Genomic DNA, 13,386 nt, shown 5'->3' on the forward strand with positions numbered 1-13,386 from the left:
CCCTCGTCGCGCATCCTCATGAGTCTATGCATAGCTTTTTCTCATTTCATTCATAATTCATACATTCATTCATTCATATAACTTACTCAATGGGGGATATCCATTCCCGGGAATTTATAAGTTCCCGGTTACCCTTATGACGTAGGGTCAACAGAGTATCGAGTCTCAACCTGAAACATGTGGTAGCAAGCCACGGTTCTGTATCCAAAAAAACTCGTGTCTCAGATAACATTAAATTCATAGGCCGCATAATATTCATAACCATTCATATTCATTACATAATCATTCATCATAGCCATGGCATCATATAGCCGTCATACATACACATTCTCCTCATATAACTCATCACTTTTAACCTTTATTTCATTCCCAAGTTACCTTTATTTCCTAGCTTTAACTCACTGCTAGAGTAACTACTATGATCTGGGGCTAAAAGAGTGAAAATAGAGGTTTAGAAACTTGAAGTTTGACTTAAAAACACAAAAATCCATTTTTGTTGAAACAGGGGACACGCGTATGCGTGGGCGTGCAGAAACCCTTGCTCGCGTGTGCCAGCCCCTGCTCGCATACGCGAGAATTCCAACCCGAAAGGGTTGGTCACGTCGCAAGCGACTGGTCGCATACGCAAATCTCCGGCCACGCGTACGCGTGGGCATGAAAAGTCATCACTCGCGTACGCAAGCTCCCTGCTCGCGTATGCAAGAACCCCTTTCAGTCGCAAGTAGCTGAATGCGTACGCAAATGCCGGGTCACGCGTATGCAAATGCTAGGTCACGCGTACGTTTTTCAAAAAATTTGCATAAGTCTAAAAAGCTGCAGAATTCCAACCTTTTTAATCCCAACTTCCGACACGCATAACTTTTTCGTTTTAAATTATGTTTCCTCCGTTCTTTGAACGATGTAAACTTCATGGACCCAATTTTCATACAAAATAAGTTTGAAATCATTTGGAGGTCCGGAAGCCAAGTTATGGGTTGCCGAATTTCAGCCAAAAACCAAATTTCACAAAAACTTCAAAACCTCATTTTCATTAAAAGTCACTCTCCATTCAATACCAAACCTGCAAATCATTAACAAGCACATCTTCCTCAACACCACAACAATCTCCATAATATACCATATCCCAAATCAACAATATCATACATACCCTTTCCAAATACATCAACAAAATCATAATTTACCAATTCAAGACTTATATATTCATGTCCTCAAGTCCTTAATCATCAATACGTCAATTATCATTCAGTCAACAAGTACCAAAACCAAAACATACTTCTTATCAAGAGCATTAAGCAATAAATGTATACATACGTTCCAACCTATCCTATGGTCTCCTAGCCTAAGTTTTCACAAAATATTACATATTAAATACGCAAAACCTAAACCATAGCTTGGCTGATTTCTACGTATTAACCAAGGCAACCCACTTTGGCAAAAAAGGCAAGGCTTCAATCACCAAAATTCAACTCTAACACCCACTAAGCTCTCAAATCAAGCTTCCAATAATTCTAAGGTCTCTATATCATGCATTCATACACCTAACACATATATATGCATACATATACCCAACAACTCAATATCCAACATAATCAAAACAAGAAATCACTAGGGTTTAGAATCCTTACCATGTCTACAAACTAAACGAACTAAATCCTACAAGCTCCACAAGCTAAATTGAACCTCGAGTACCAAATTAAATAAAATCTCAACATGGGTTCTTACCAATTTTTGAAATTCAGAGGATAGAGAAATTGGGGTGAAATTGAAGCTTACCAATAAAATTGATCTAATAGCATCGTAGAGCTCGACGCGCTGGACACGTGGCTGCAAACGGTGTGGCGATCGGAGCTCGGATGAAGAAGTTATGGTGGATTAAAGTGAGCTTAGGGTTTGATAAGCTTCTCTCTTCCCCTTTTCAAAGTTGCAGCATGAATTCCCTTTTTGGGGGAAGAAGGGGACGCTGAGTCTCTTATTAATGAGGGCTTGGTTGGGCCCACAGGTCCGGTTCGAGTTCGGTTCGACCGATTTGGCCTATTCGGCTTAATCTTGGGCCAAATTTTTTGAAATTAGTGTTAAAATTCTCGTTTTAAAGAGCTCTATCCTATTTTAATATAATATTCACATTCTTAATTTTCCTTTTTAAAATTTAATTTATTGACTAATTATTTACTAATTTAGCGGGGTTTACATCCTACCCACCTAATTATGAATTTTATCCTCAAAATTCAGATTTAGTTACCTGAAAAGAGGTGTGGATAGTCCTTCCGCATATCTGACTCGAGTTCCTAAGTATGTTCTTCAATATCAGCCCGATTCCAAGCCACTTTCACTAAAGATACCTCCTTTCCGCGTAAACGCTTGATGCTAGTGTCATCAATCCTAATTGGAGTTACTGGAAGCGTCAGATCTTCTCTTACTTAAACTGATTTCGGTTCCAGGACATGATTTGGATAAGGATTATATTTACAAAGATACGACACATGAAACACATCGTGCAGGTTCGAAAGATGCGGCGGTAAGGCGATCCTATAAGCCACTAGTCCAATTCTCTTCAGGATCTCAAACGGTCCAATGTAACGGGAATTCAGTTTCTTAGTCTTAATGGATCTTCCTACTCCGGTGGTTGGAGTAACCTTCAGAAAGACATGTTCACCTTCTTCAAATTCTAAAGGCTTCTGCCTTTGATCAGCATAGCTCTTTTGAAGACTTTGCGCTACATGCATTTGGCTTCGAATCTTCTTTATCTATTCAGTGGTCTCAGCTATCATTTCAGGCCCTAGCAAGCTTCTTTATTGACATTTCCTACCATACAGAGCCTCATACGGAGTCATTCCGATGCTCGCATGGTAACTATTGTTATAAGCAAACTCCACTAAGGGCATATACCGATCCCAGCTCGTCGGCTGGTCCAAAACACAAGCTTTCAGCATATCCTCCAAAGTTTGGATTGTTCTTTCTGACTGACCATCTGTTTGAGGGTGATATGCAGTGCTTAGTCTCGATTGAGTGCCAAATGCTCGCTGAAAGGCTCCCCAGAACCTTGATGTGAATCGAGGATCCCTATCGTATATAATGGTGGAAGGTACGCCGTGTAATCTCATAATTTCCTTAATGTATAGCCGTGCTAACTCCTCCATCGTGCAACTTATCCGAATGGGGAGAAAGTGAGCCGACTTGGTTAGTCGGTCCACAACCACCCAAATGGTGTCAAAACCCATCCGAGTCTTAGGTAAGCCTAATACGAAGTCCATTGTAATACTCTCCTACTTCCATTGTGGAATCTCCAAAGGCTGAAAGGTTCCTGACGGTCTTTAATGCTCAATTTTAACTTTTTGACAAGTTAGGCACTTGGAAACGTGCAACGCCACATTATTTTTCATACCCGGCCACCAGAACATTGTCTTCAGATCTTGATATATCTTGGTGCTTCCCGGATGGATTGAGAACCCGCTCTTATGAGCCTCTTTCAAGATACTTTGTCGCAAATTTCCGACATCTGGCACAATGATTCGATCCTTGAATCTCCATAAGCCGTCCTTATCCTCTGACACTCTCCACCGCTTCCCCTGCTCAATTGCCGGCAAAACCTTATACAACTCTTCATCATTTTGATGAGTCTTTAGAAGTTCTGCTTTGAAATCACTTGAAATCTATAGTTGACTTAAGCATAGAGTCCCAAACTCTTCTCTAACTCTGAGTTTCAAACCTTGGAAAGCTCTTAATAACTCTTCCTCTCGCAACATCATCCAAGCAGCACATAGAGACTTCCAGCTCAAGGCGTCTGCTACAACATTCGCTTTTTCAGGGTGATAATTCAATTTGAAATCATAGTCCTTCAGAAGCTTCATCCACCTCCTCTTATGCATATTCAACTCCTTCTGCTTAAAGAGGTACTTCAAGCTCTTGTGATCTAAGAAAACTTGAAACTTAATGCCATATAGATAATGCCTCCAGATCTTCAGAGCAAACACAACAGCAGCAAGTTCTAAGTCGTGAGTTGGGTAGTTCATCTCATGCAGCCTTAACTGCCGTGAGGCATATGCCACAACTTTATGGTGCTGCATCAGCACGCACCCCAGGCCCTTCAAGGATGCATCGCAGTATACCTCGAACGGCTCGCTTGGCTCAGGCAGTACTAGCACAGGTGTAGTGGTCAACCTCTGTTTCAATGCTAGAAAACTTTCTTCACACCCAGGAGTCCAAACGAAAGGCACATCTTTCCTAGTTAGCTTGGTTAATGGTAAGGCGAGCTATAAAAATCCCTTAATGAATCTCTGATAATAGCCCGCCAAACCGAGAAAACTCCTGATCTCCATCACTAAATTTGGTTGCTCTCAATTCATCACTGCTTCAACCTTAGCAGGATCTACTGCTATCCCCTACTTGCTCACCACGTGGCCAAGAAACTTCACCTCATTCTTCCAGAATTCGCACTTAGATAGCTTAGCATACAACTTTCTATCTTTTAAGATTTGCAACACAGTCCATAAGTGATCCGCATGCTCAGCTTCTGTCTTAGAGTAAATAAGAATGTCATCGATGAATACGACAACAAACTTATCCAGATACGGATGGAAAATTCTATTAATGTAATCCATGAATATTGCCGGAGCATTAGTCAATCCGAAAGACATTACTGTGTACTCATAATGACCATAACGCATCCTAAAATCAGTTTTGGGAATATGCTCATCTCTAATACTTATCTGGTGGTATCCAGATCGCAAATCAATCTTGGAAAACACACCATCTCCTTGTAACTGGTCCATTAGGTCATCAATTCTTGGCAACAGATATTTATTCTTCACAGTAACCTTATTCAGCTGCCGATAATTGACACACAAGCGCATACTTCTGTCTTTCTTCTTTACCAATAACACTGGCGCTCCCCACGGAGAAACACTCGGTCGAATAAAGTGTTTTCCCAACAAATCTTCTAAATGAGCCTTCAGTTCGGCCATCTCTAGGCGTGACATCCTATAAGGAGCACTCGAGATCGGACCAGCTCCTGGCACCAACTCAATAGCAAACTCAACCTCTCGTTTAGGTAGGAATTCATCAATATCATTCGGAAATACTTCAGGAAACTCACAGACAATCGAAATTTGCTTCAAGGTTTGATCATCACCCGAAACACTTGTCGTTAGCAGCATAATACCCTAGCATTCAATTCCAAAACAATTCACTATCATAGAATTCAAATAATAGATATTCGCTACAACCGGCCCGTTCGTATCCTCCAGCATAAAACACACTGATTTCGCAGAACAATCAAGCAGGACATGATCCTTGGACAACCAATCTAGTCCCAAAATGAGATCAAGACCAGTCATCGGCAGACAAATCATATCATGCACGAATTCACGTTGTTGTACTTGAAACGGAACTTGTGGACATCCTAACCTAGTCACCATAGCTTCATGGGTAGCATTATACACCTTTAAATCATACCCCAATACCACTATTTTCAACCCTAACTCATCAGCCTTCTCAAATGCAATAAACGAATGTCTTGCTCCTGAATCAAATAAGGCATTTAAAACTTTACCAGCCATCTCACAGTTACCTCTAATTAGTGTCTTTGATCCCTCAGCACCTGCTGTAGAAGTGGTATACACTCTCTTCAGCTGCTGCATTCTATCAATCTCACACTTTTTCTTCTTTGGGCAATTATTGGCCAAGTGCCCGGGCTATCCACAGAAATAGCATACTCTAGTTCTAAACCTGAACGAAACTCCTGGATGATACTTTCCACATCTCTGACAGCTCAAATCCTGCGGTAGCTGCTTTCCATACCTTCTTCTTTGATTAGCATTAGCATTTGGCCTTCTGAAGTTGTACTGCCCCTGATTGTTTTGAGGGACAAAGCTACCATGCTTGAATTGTCTGCCCCTTGGTGCAAAATTCCTCCCTGGAGTCCTCTGGAAAGGCACCCTCAGACTTCCCTTCTCTGCTGCATCCTTTCTTACACACTCTTCAGCCACCCTACTCTTATTCACGAGTTCAGAAAACACCCTAATCTCTATAGGTGCAACGAAGCTCAGAATATCATTCCGAAGGCCTCCCTCATACTTGATACATTTCCATTTATCAAAATCCTCAGGAGCTCCTTGACATATCCGGGAAAAGCGGCACAATTCCTCAAATTTGCTAGTATACTCAGTAACAGTCATCTGGCCTTGTTTCAGCTGAAGCAGTTCAAGTTCTTTAGCATTCCTAACTGAACTAGGAAAGTATTTCTTATAAAAACCTGTTCGGAACAATTCCCAAGAAATCACAATAGCATCTGGCTACAGGATTCACCATGGTCCCTATCACCAGTGCTGGGCCTCGCCTTATAGCTGATAAGATCCAAACTCGACCCACTGTTCTTCAGGAACCTGTTGAGCCTGTAGTGCTTGCTCTATAGTCTGGATCCAGTTGTCCGCATCGGTGGGGTTTGAGGTTCCTCTGAAGGTTAGAGGATGAACCTTCAGGAAAGAGAAAAGCGTCATAGGGACCTCATCGCCATTATTGCCATTATTCCCATTATTCATTTGGTTTCCCAGAGCTTCGGCTGTCGCCTGCATAGTCGCAGCCATGTTTCCCAGGTCAGACTATCTGACCTCTTCTCAAAGAGCTCGACCAAATTGCCTGGAAAGCCCAATAAAAGGGCCCAGATAGAGGAACACGACCCCAATCCAAAGGCAGCCCAAGCCTATAGAGATAAGGGCGGTTTCCTTGGAGATAAGATGACTTCACTCAAAGATAAGATAAGATAAGATAAGATAATTATCTTATCCCTAGAAAGGTCATCCTCTACTATTATAAATACACTGGAGCACCCAAGTATAACTCATACTCTGATTCTACTAAAAACCTGCTTAATACCCTTGCTAACTTGAACATCGGAGTCCCTTGTAGGTACCACCACCCTCCAGTGACGAAGGATCAGCAGCGCAGCCAGTCCAACAAGTCGGACACGACAACTCCGGCCGCCACCCACCAGCCGGACACGTCATCTCTGACCAGTACAGAAGATCTTGTCCGAGATCAAACTACAGTTTTAGGTAACCCTTGGAACATTGGCGCCGTTGCCGGGGAACCTGGAAGTCATCCCATCACCATGGCGGACGACCATGACAACGACCACGATTCGAAACTAGAAGATAGAACGCCGCATAAGAACGCGGACACTACACCAAAAGATACTCCTCAACCTAACAAAAACAATGATTCACCAAATGTGGGAGCCGTGGAGGCACTTCAAGATCTCTTTAAGCAACTCGTAAAAGAGGTGGAACATCAACGAGAAGCTGAAAGAGACCTATGAAGGGAAGTTAGGCGACGCCGCGAGTTAGAGGACAAGCTCCTAAAATTCGAAGCAGATCTCAAGACCAAGACTACTCAATCCGGTCACGAAGACGACTCCCGTAAGGACCAAGACCTATTCACCAAAGAGATCATGAGGACCAAAATCCCAAAGGACTTCAAACTTCATGACATGACTTTATACGATGGCACAGCAGATCCCGGCCATCATCTCAGTAATTTCAGAAGTAGAATATACCTCACCGACGCATCAGACGCAGTTCGCTGCAAAGCCTTCCCGACTACTTTAACAAAGACAGCAATTAAATGGTTCGATAATCTACCCCCTATGTCCATCTCAAGCTTCGACGACTTAGCCAAGAAATTTCTGGCTAGATTCTCCATCCAGAAAGATAAAGCGAAGCACGCCCCAAGTCTATTAGGAATCAAGCAAGGAGATCGGAAAAGTCTTCGCAGCTACATGGAAAGATTCAACAAAGCATGTCTGGACATACAAAGCCTACCAACAGAGGCCGCCATTATGGGTCTCATCAATGGCTTGCGAGAAGGACCTTTTAGCCAATCTATATCGAAAAAACATCCCACATCTCTGAACAAAGTGCAAGAACGAGCAGAGAAGTACATCAATATGGAGGAGAACTCTCGACTAGGAGAGACCTCAAAATCCGAATTTTCCTACTCCTCCCGAGATAAGGATAAAGATTCCAAAAAGAAAGAAGATCAACAAGGGGAAAAAATAAAAAATACCACAACTACACCCCCCTTCGGGTGTCCCTTGTGGATGTCTACAGAGAAGTTTTCTATACTGAAAAAATACCCCCGGCTCGACCACTCAAAAGCAAAAAAGGGGAAGGAAATCGGACCGAATATTGCGAATACCATCAAATCCGTGGACATTCCACCAACGAATGCTTTGACTTAAAAAATGTCATAGAAAAACTGGTAAGAGAAGGGAAATTAGACCGGTACCTAGCTAACCGAGTCGATGAGCAAAGAAAAAGAAGAAGTGACGAAGATGTCAGACGAACTGAGCGATCACCTCGTACACCAGAGAGACACGTCCACATGATACACGGAGGATTTGCGGGAGGAGAAACCTCAAAATCATCTCGCAAAAGATATCTTAAAGAAGTATATCATATCAAAGGAAAAGAGGAAACACCCGACATCCCCACAATTACTTTTACCAAAGAGGACGCATCCGGCATCATCTCAGGACACGACGATCCCATGGTCATCACTATCATACTGGCATACGTAAATCTCCACCGCACACTGGTAGACCAAGGAAGCTCTGCCGACATCTTGTTCAAAACTGCCTTCGATAAACTTGGCCTGGAAGAAAAAGAACTCAGAGCATATACGAACAGCCTGTTCGGACTGGGAGACACTCCAGTTCAGCCACTTGGATATAACTCACTACACACAACCTTCAGAAAAGGAAACCAGTCAAGAACACTCAAGATAGACTACATCGTGGTCGACGTGAGTTCAGCCTACAACGCCTTAATAGGTCGGACAACATTAAATCAGCTCGGTGCAGTAGTCTCGACTCCTCATCTATGCATGAAGTTCCCGACTACAGAGGGGATAGCTACAATAAAAGCAGACCAGAAGACGGCGCGCCACTGTTACAACGAAAGTCTAAACCTCAGAGGCAGAGGAGAAGAATTCCACACCATCGAACTCGATGGAGTTCAGAGGCGGGAAGAACTCCGCCCACAACCCGAAGGTGAAGTAGAAAAAGTCCAGATCAGAGACATCCCAGACAAAACAACCAATATCGGTACAATCCTAAAAGAAGACACAAAATAATCACTCATACAGCTCTTACGAGATAACGTCGACCTCTTTGCATGGAAGGCTGCAGACATGCCAGGCATAGACCCTAAATTAATGTGCCACAAGTTAGCAGTCTACCCAGGATCTCAGCCAGTACAACAGAGACGTAGAAAGCTCGAACCAGAACAATCCCAAGCTATGGAAGAGCAGGTACAAGCTCTACTGGAGGCAAGATTCATAAGAGAAGTCAAGTACCCACTATGGCTAGCTAACGTCGTCTTGGTGAAGAAATCAAATGGGAAGTGGCGGATGTGCACCGACTATACTGATCTCAACAAAGTCTGCCCAAAAGATCCTTACCCACTCCCAAGTATCGACGCCCTAGTAGATGCCTCCTCCGGATATAAATACCTCTCATTTATGGACGCATATTCGGAATATAATCAAATCCCGATGTACCCGTCCGACCAAGAAAAAACTTCATTTTTAACCCCAAAAGTAAACTACTACTACATCGTCATGCCTTTTGGACTTAAAAATGTAGGAGCTACTTACCAGAGGTTAATGAATAAGGTCTTTACGGATCACATCAGAAAAATCATGGAAGTCTATGTGGATGACATGTTAATAAAGACACAGTGAAGAGACGTTACTATCCGACCTCACCCAAGTATTCGACACTAATCATGCAAAATGCACCTTCGCAGTAGAAGCTAGCAAATTCTTGGGTTTTATGCTCACACAAGAGGAATCGAGACGAATCCAGATAAATGCCAGGCCATACTTGATATGAAGATCCCAACTTGCGTCAAAGAGGTACAACAGCTCAATGGAAGATTGGCAGCCTTGTCCAGATTTCTGGCGGGATCAGCGATAAAATCTCTCCCCTTCTATACTACCCTAAGAAAAGGAAAGATGTTCGAATGGACAATGGAGTGCGAACAGGCCTTCCAAGATTTCAAAAAATTCCTGGGACAGCCTCCTATCCTAACTCGGCCACGGGAAGGAGAACCCCTTGTATTATACCTCGCAGTAGGAAGTCGGGCAGTAGCCTCAGCATTGGTCTAAGAAAACGACAGTGGGCAACAACCCGTATACTTCATCAGCAAGGCACTACAAGGACCCGAGCTGAACTACCAAAAAATAGAAAAATTTGTCTATGCTCTCATATTAACATCTCGATGACTTTGTCCATATTTCCAAGCCCAGAGCATCAGGGTTCGGACCAATCAGCCAATAAAAGTCATTCTGCAGAAAACTGATTTAGCAGGAAGAATCTTACAATAGGCAGTCGAGTTATCTGAATTCGACCTTCAATACGAAGCGCGGATAGCCATCAAATCCCAATATTTGGCTAACTTCATTGCAGAATTTACAGACACCCCGAAAATCCCTCCAAAATGGAATCTCTATGTTGACGGTTCCACAAACAAAACGGGAAGCGGCGCGGGAGTGATAATTGAAAGCGATCAGGGAACCCAAATCAAACTTTTTCTCAAATTCGGGTTCCCCGCCTCAAACAACCAAGCTGAATATGAGGCGCTACTAGCTGGTTTGAAGCTGGCTAGGGAGGTTGGGGCTCAAAAGCTTATCATCTTCAGCGACTGATAAACCCATATTTCATGAGTTCTTTTATGCTTAATTTGAGTGATTTATACAATCCTTCACCTACTTATTCACATTAATTGCATGGTTTTACTTTCCCTTCCTTATTATGTGATGTAAATGAAAAAACATGTTTCCTAAGCTTTAAAAATTAATTATTTTAATTACCTTTATTTCCATTCGATGCCGTGATCGGTGTGTTGAGTAGTTTCAGATTTTCTAAGGCAGAATTACTTAAAGGATGAGAAAGGAAACATACTAAAATTAAAGGAGAAAGCAAAACGGAGCTTTAAGAAAACTGGTATCCACGCGATCGCATGGATGACGCGATCGCGTGCCAAGCACAAATCAGCAGCGACGCGGCCGCATGACTGACGCGACCGCGCGCCTTAAGCAGAACGCACATGACGAGGTCGCATGATTGACGCGACCGCGTGGCAAGGAAAAGCTCCAAATGACGCGACCGCGTGACCCATGCGGATGCGTGACAGAGACCACGCACCAGAATTTACAGAATACGCCCCCAGCGAATTCTGAAGCCCTTTTTGGCCCAGATCCAAGTACAGACAGCATAGACCAGAGGTTATAAAGTGTGGGAATGCACCCATTCAAAGAGAGCTCGCATATTTTACTTTTCAATGATTTAGATTTAGTTGAGAGGGAGATCTTCCCTCTCTCTCTTTTAGGATTTAGGATTTCTTCTTGTTTTAAGAGTAACTCTGGATCCCAGGTTTAATGTTCTTTTATTTTAGTTTTACTTTTATTTATTTATTCCAACATTTGAATTGATTATTATAATTTGATTTAAGAATTCTTCCATATTACAGACTGTTATTTGAATTAATGATAATTAAGGTATTTTTAGTTTATGATTGTTCTCTTTGATTTAAGTTACCATTGCTTCCCATCTAAGGATATTTTTATTATTCCAGCAATTTTACTTTTTCTTCTTTTGGTTCTGGTTAAGAATTTAGTAACTCAACAGTTATTAAACTCAACATAATTGATAATCGTTATCTTGCTAATTGAGCTGAACTTAAGTAATCCCAACCTTTTCTTAAGAAATAAATAGGATTCAAAGGCCAGATTAATTAGTCCCTTGACTTTCCTTTGCCTTAGTGAAGATTGACCAATTGGAGTTTAGATTCAACTTTCATTATAGTTGAGAGAGATAACTACGTTGGACCTCCGACTTCTCTTACCTTGCCAAAAGTCTGCTTTACAGTATTTATTTATTTTAATTGCCATTTACTTTACTTGTCATTTAAATTACTTGCTTCTCATCTTCTAAACCTCGATTACAACCTTTATAGCCAATAATAAGAACATACTGCCTCGCAGTTCCTTGAGAAGACGACCCGAGGTTTGAATACTCGGTTAACAATTTCTAAAGGGGTTTGTTACTTGTGACACCCAAAACGTTAGTACGAAGGGATTTTTGTCGGTTTAGAGACTATATCTACAATGCGACTGTTTTTATGACATTCTTTACTGGCAAAAATCTCTAACGTCAAAATGGCGCCGTTGCCGGGGAACTTCTAACGTGTGCCTTATTATTGGTTATTGTAATTATTTTTCTTTTGCTTGCTTATTTATTGCAGGAATATGCATCAAGGTCAGACCAATCAAGGATGGATAGAACCAAGAGGATCTAATCAACCCTTTTGGCAGCAACACCCTCCGAGATATCCTGGACAAAGACCATTCTATAGTGCACACCCAGCTGAAAGACATGGTGGACAACCTTGTAACTACCAACAAGCCCCACCCCGTACATATAAACCACCCTTTCAACATAACCTTGAACCACCACACTCACAAGCTTCTCTTCACCATTCGGGATGGATGGAGCCAAGAGGATCTAATCAACCCTTTAGGCAGCAACACCCTCCGAGGTATCCTGGACAAAGACCATTCTACAATGCATACCCAGCTGAAAGATATGGTGGACAACCTTGTAACGACCAACAAGCCCCCCCTCGTGCATATAAACCATCCTTTCAACATAACCTCGAACCACCACACTCACAAGCTTCTCTTCATCATTCGCCACCATATGATCCTTCCTTACCCCAATACCAATCCGATCGCTCCCAATCACCACTACTTTCCTTTGTATCATGTCCAAGTCCAGCAACCCAAGAAGCAGAGGATCGCCTAAGGGAAATAGTAATTAAATTTCAAACAACCATTAAACAACTGGAGCAAGCAATGATTCAATGGGCTTCTAGGCGCTCAAATATACAAGGATCAACCACAGCTCCATGTGGATAGCCCAATGAAAAGCGTAGCATGAAGGAGATGCCAGAAACTCCAGTAGACAAGACAGAGAATGAATTTGTACTAGAACAATTAGAAGAAGCTGTCTTTGTTCAAGAAGAAGAGTTGGTTGAAGATCTAGGAGATGCTGAACCTCCATGGGAATCCAGAATCGAGGAAAACTCCGTCCAGGATGCTACAGTTGATGCTAAGGAGGATATTTCTCCAAGGCAAATCGTTTATGAAGAATCAGACGAAATAATCCAAGAAACAAATTCCCTTGATGATGATAGTCACAAGTCTAGCTCTCTTCGTGATGAACTTGCATCCGCAAGTGAATTCTCTGAGATCGAAGAATCTTCCCCAAGTGAATATGAAGATAATGCAGAGGTAGATTTCTCTCAACCTCCAATCTATGACTCGAGTGAT

At 42.3% G+C, this 13,386-nt stretch overlaps 2 protein-coding genes across 2 annotated transcripts; both read right to left on the reverse strand.

Moving 5' to 3' along the window:
* On the reverse strand, positions 5,160-5,636 carry LOC107621081. The gene has a single exon (XM_016323127.1). It carries the CDS (start codon positions 5,634-5,636, stop codon positions 5,160-5,162), a length of 477 nt encoding a protein of 158 aa, XP_016178613.1.
* LOC107621080 lies at positions 5,691-6,581 on the reverse strand. The gene is made up of 2 exons (XM_016323126.1): positions 6,367-6,581; positions 5,691-6,225 (listed from the first exon to the last, which is right to left on the reverse strand). The coding sequence occupies exons 1-2, from the start codon at positions 6,579-6,581 to the stop codon at positions 5,691-5,693; spliced, it is 750 nt and encodes a 249-aa protein (XP_016178612.1).

Source organism: Arachis ipaensis, chromosome B10 (assembly GCF_000816755.2).
Source record: "Arachis ipaensis cultivar K30076 chromosome B10, Araip1.1, whole genome shotgun sequence".
In the NCBI taxonomy this organism is placed as follows: Eukaryota; Viridiplantae; Streptophyta; class Magnoliopsida; order Fabales; family Fabaceae; genus Arachis; species Arachis ipaensis.

Coding starts and splice junctions, on each gene's coding strand:
- LOC107621081 (XM_016323127.1), bottom strand. CDS start 5,636: ATGCAGCAGCTGAAGAGAGTGTATACCACTTCTACAGCAGGTGCTGAG.
- LOC107621080 (XM_016323126.1), bottom strand. CDS start 6,581: ATGGCTGCGACTATGCAGGCGACAGCCGAAGCTCTGGGAAACCAAATG. Junction 6,226..6,366: donor CAACAGGTTCCTGAAGAACA/GTGGGTCGAGTT, acceptor ATACTTTCCTAG/TTCAGTTAGGAATGCTAAAG.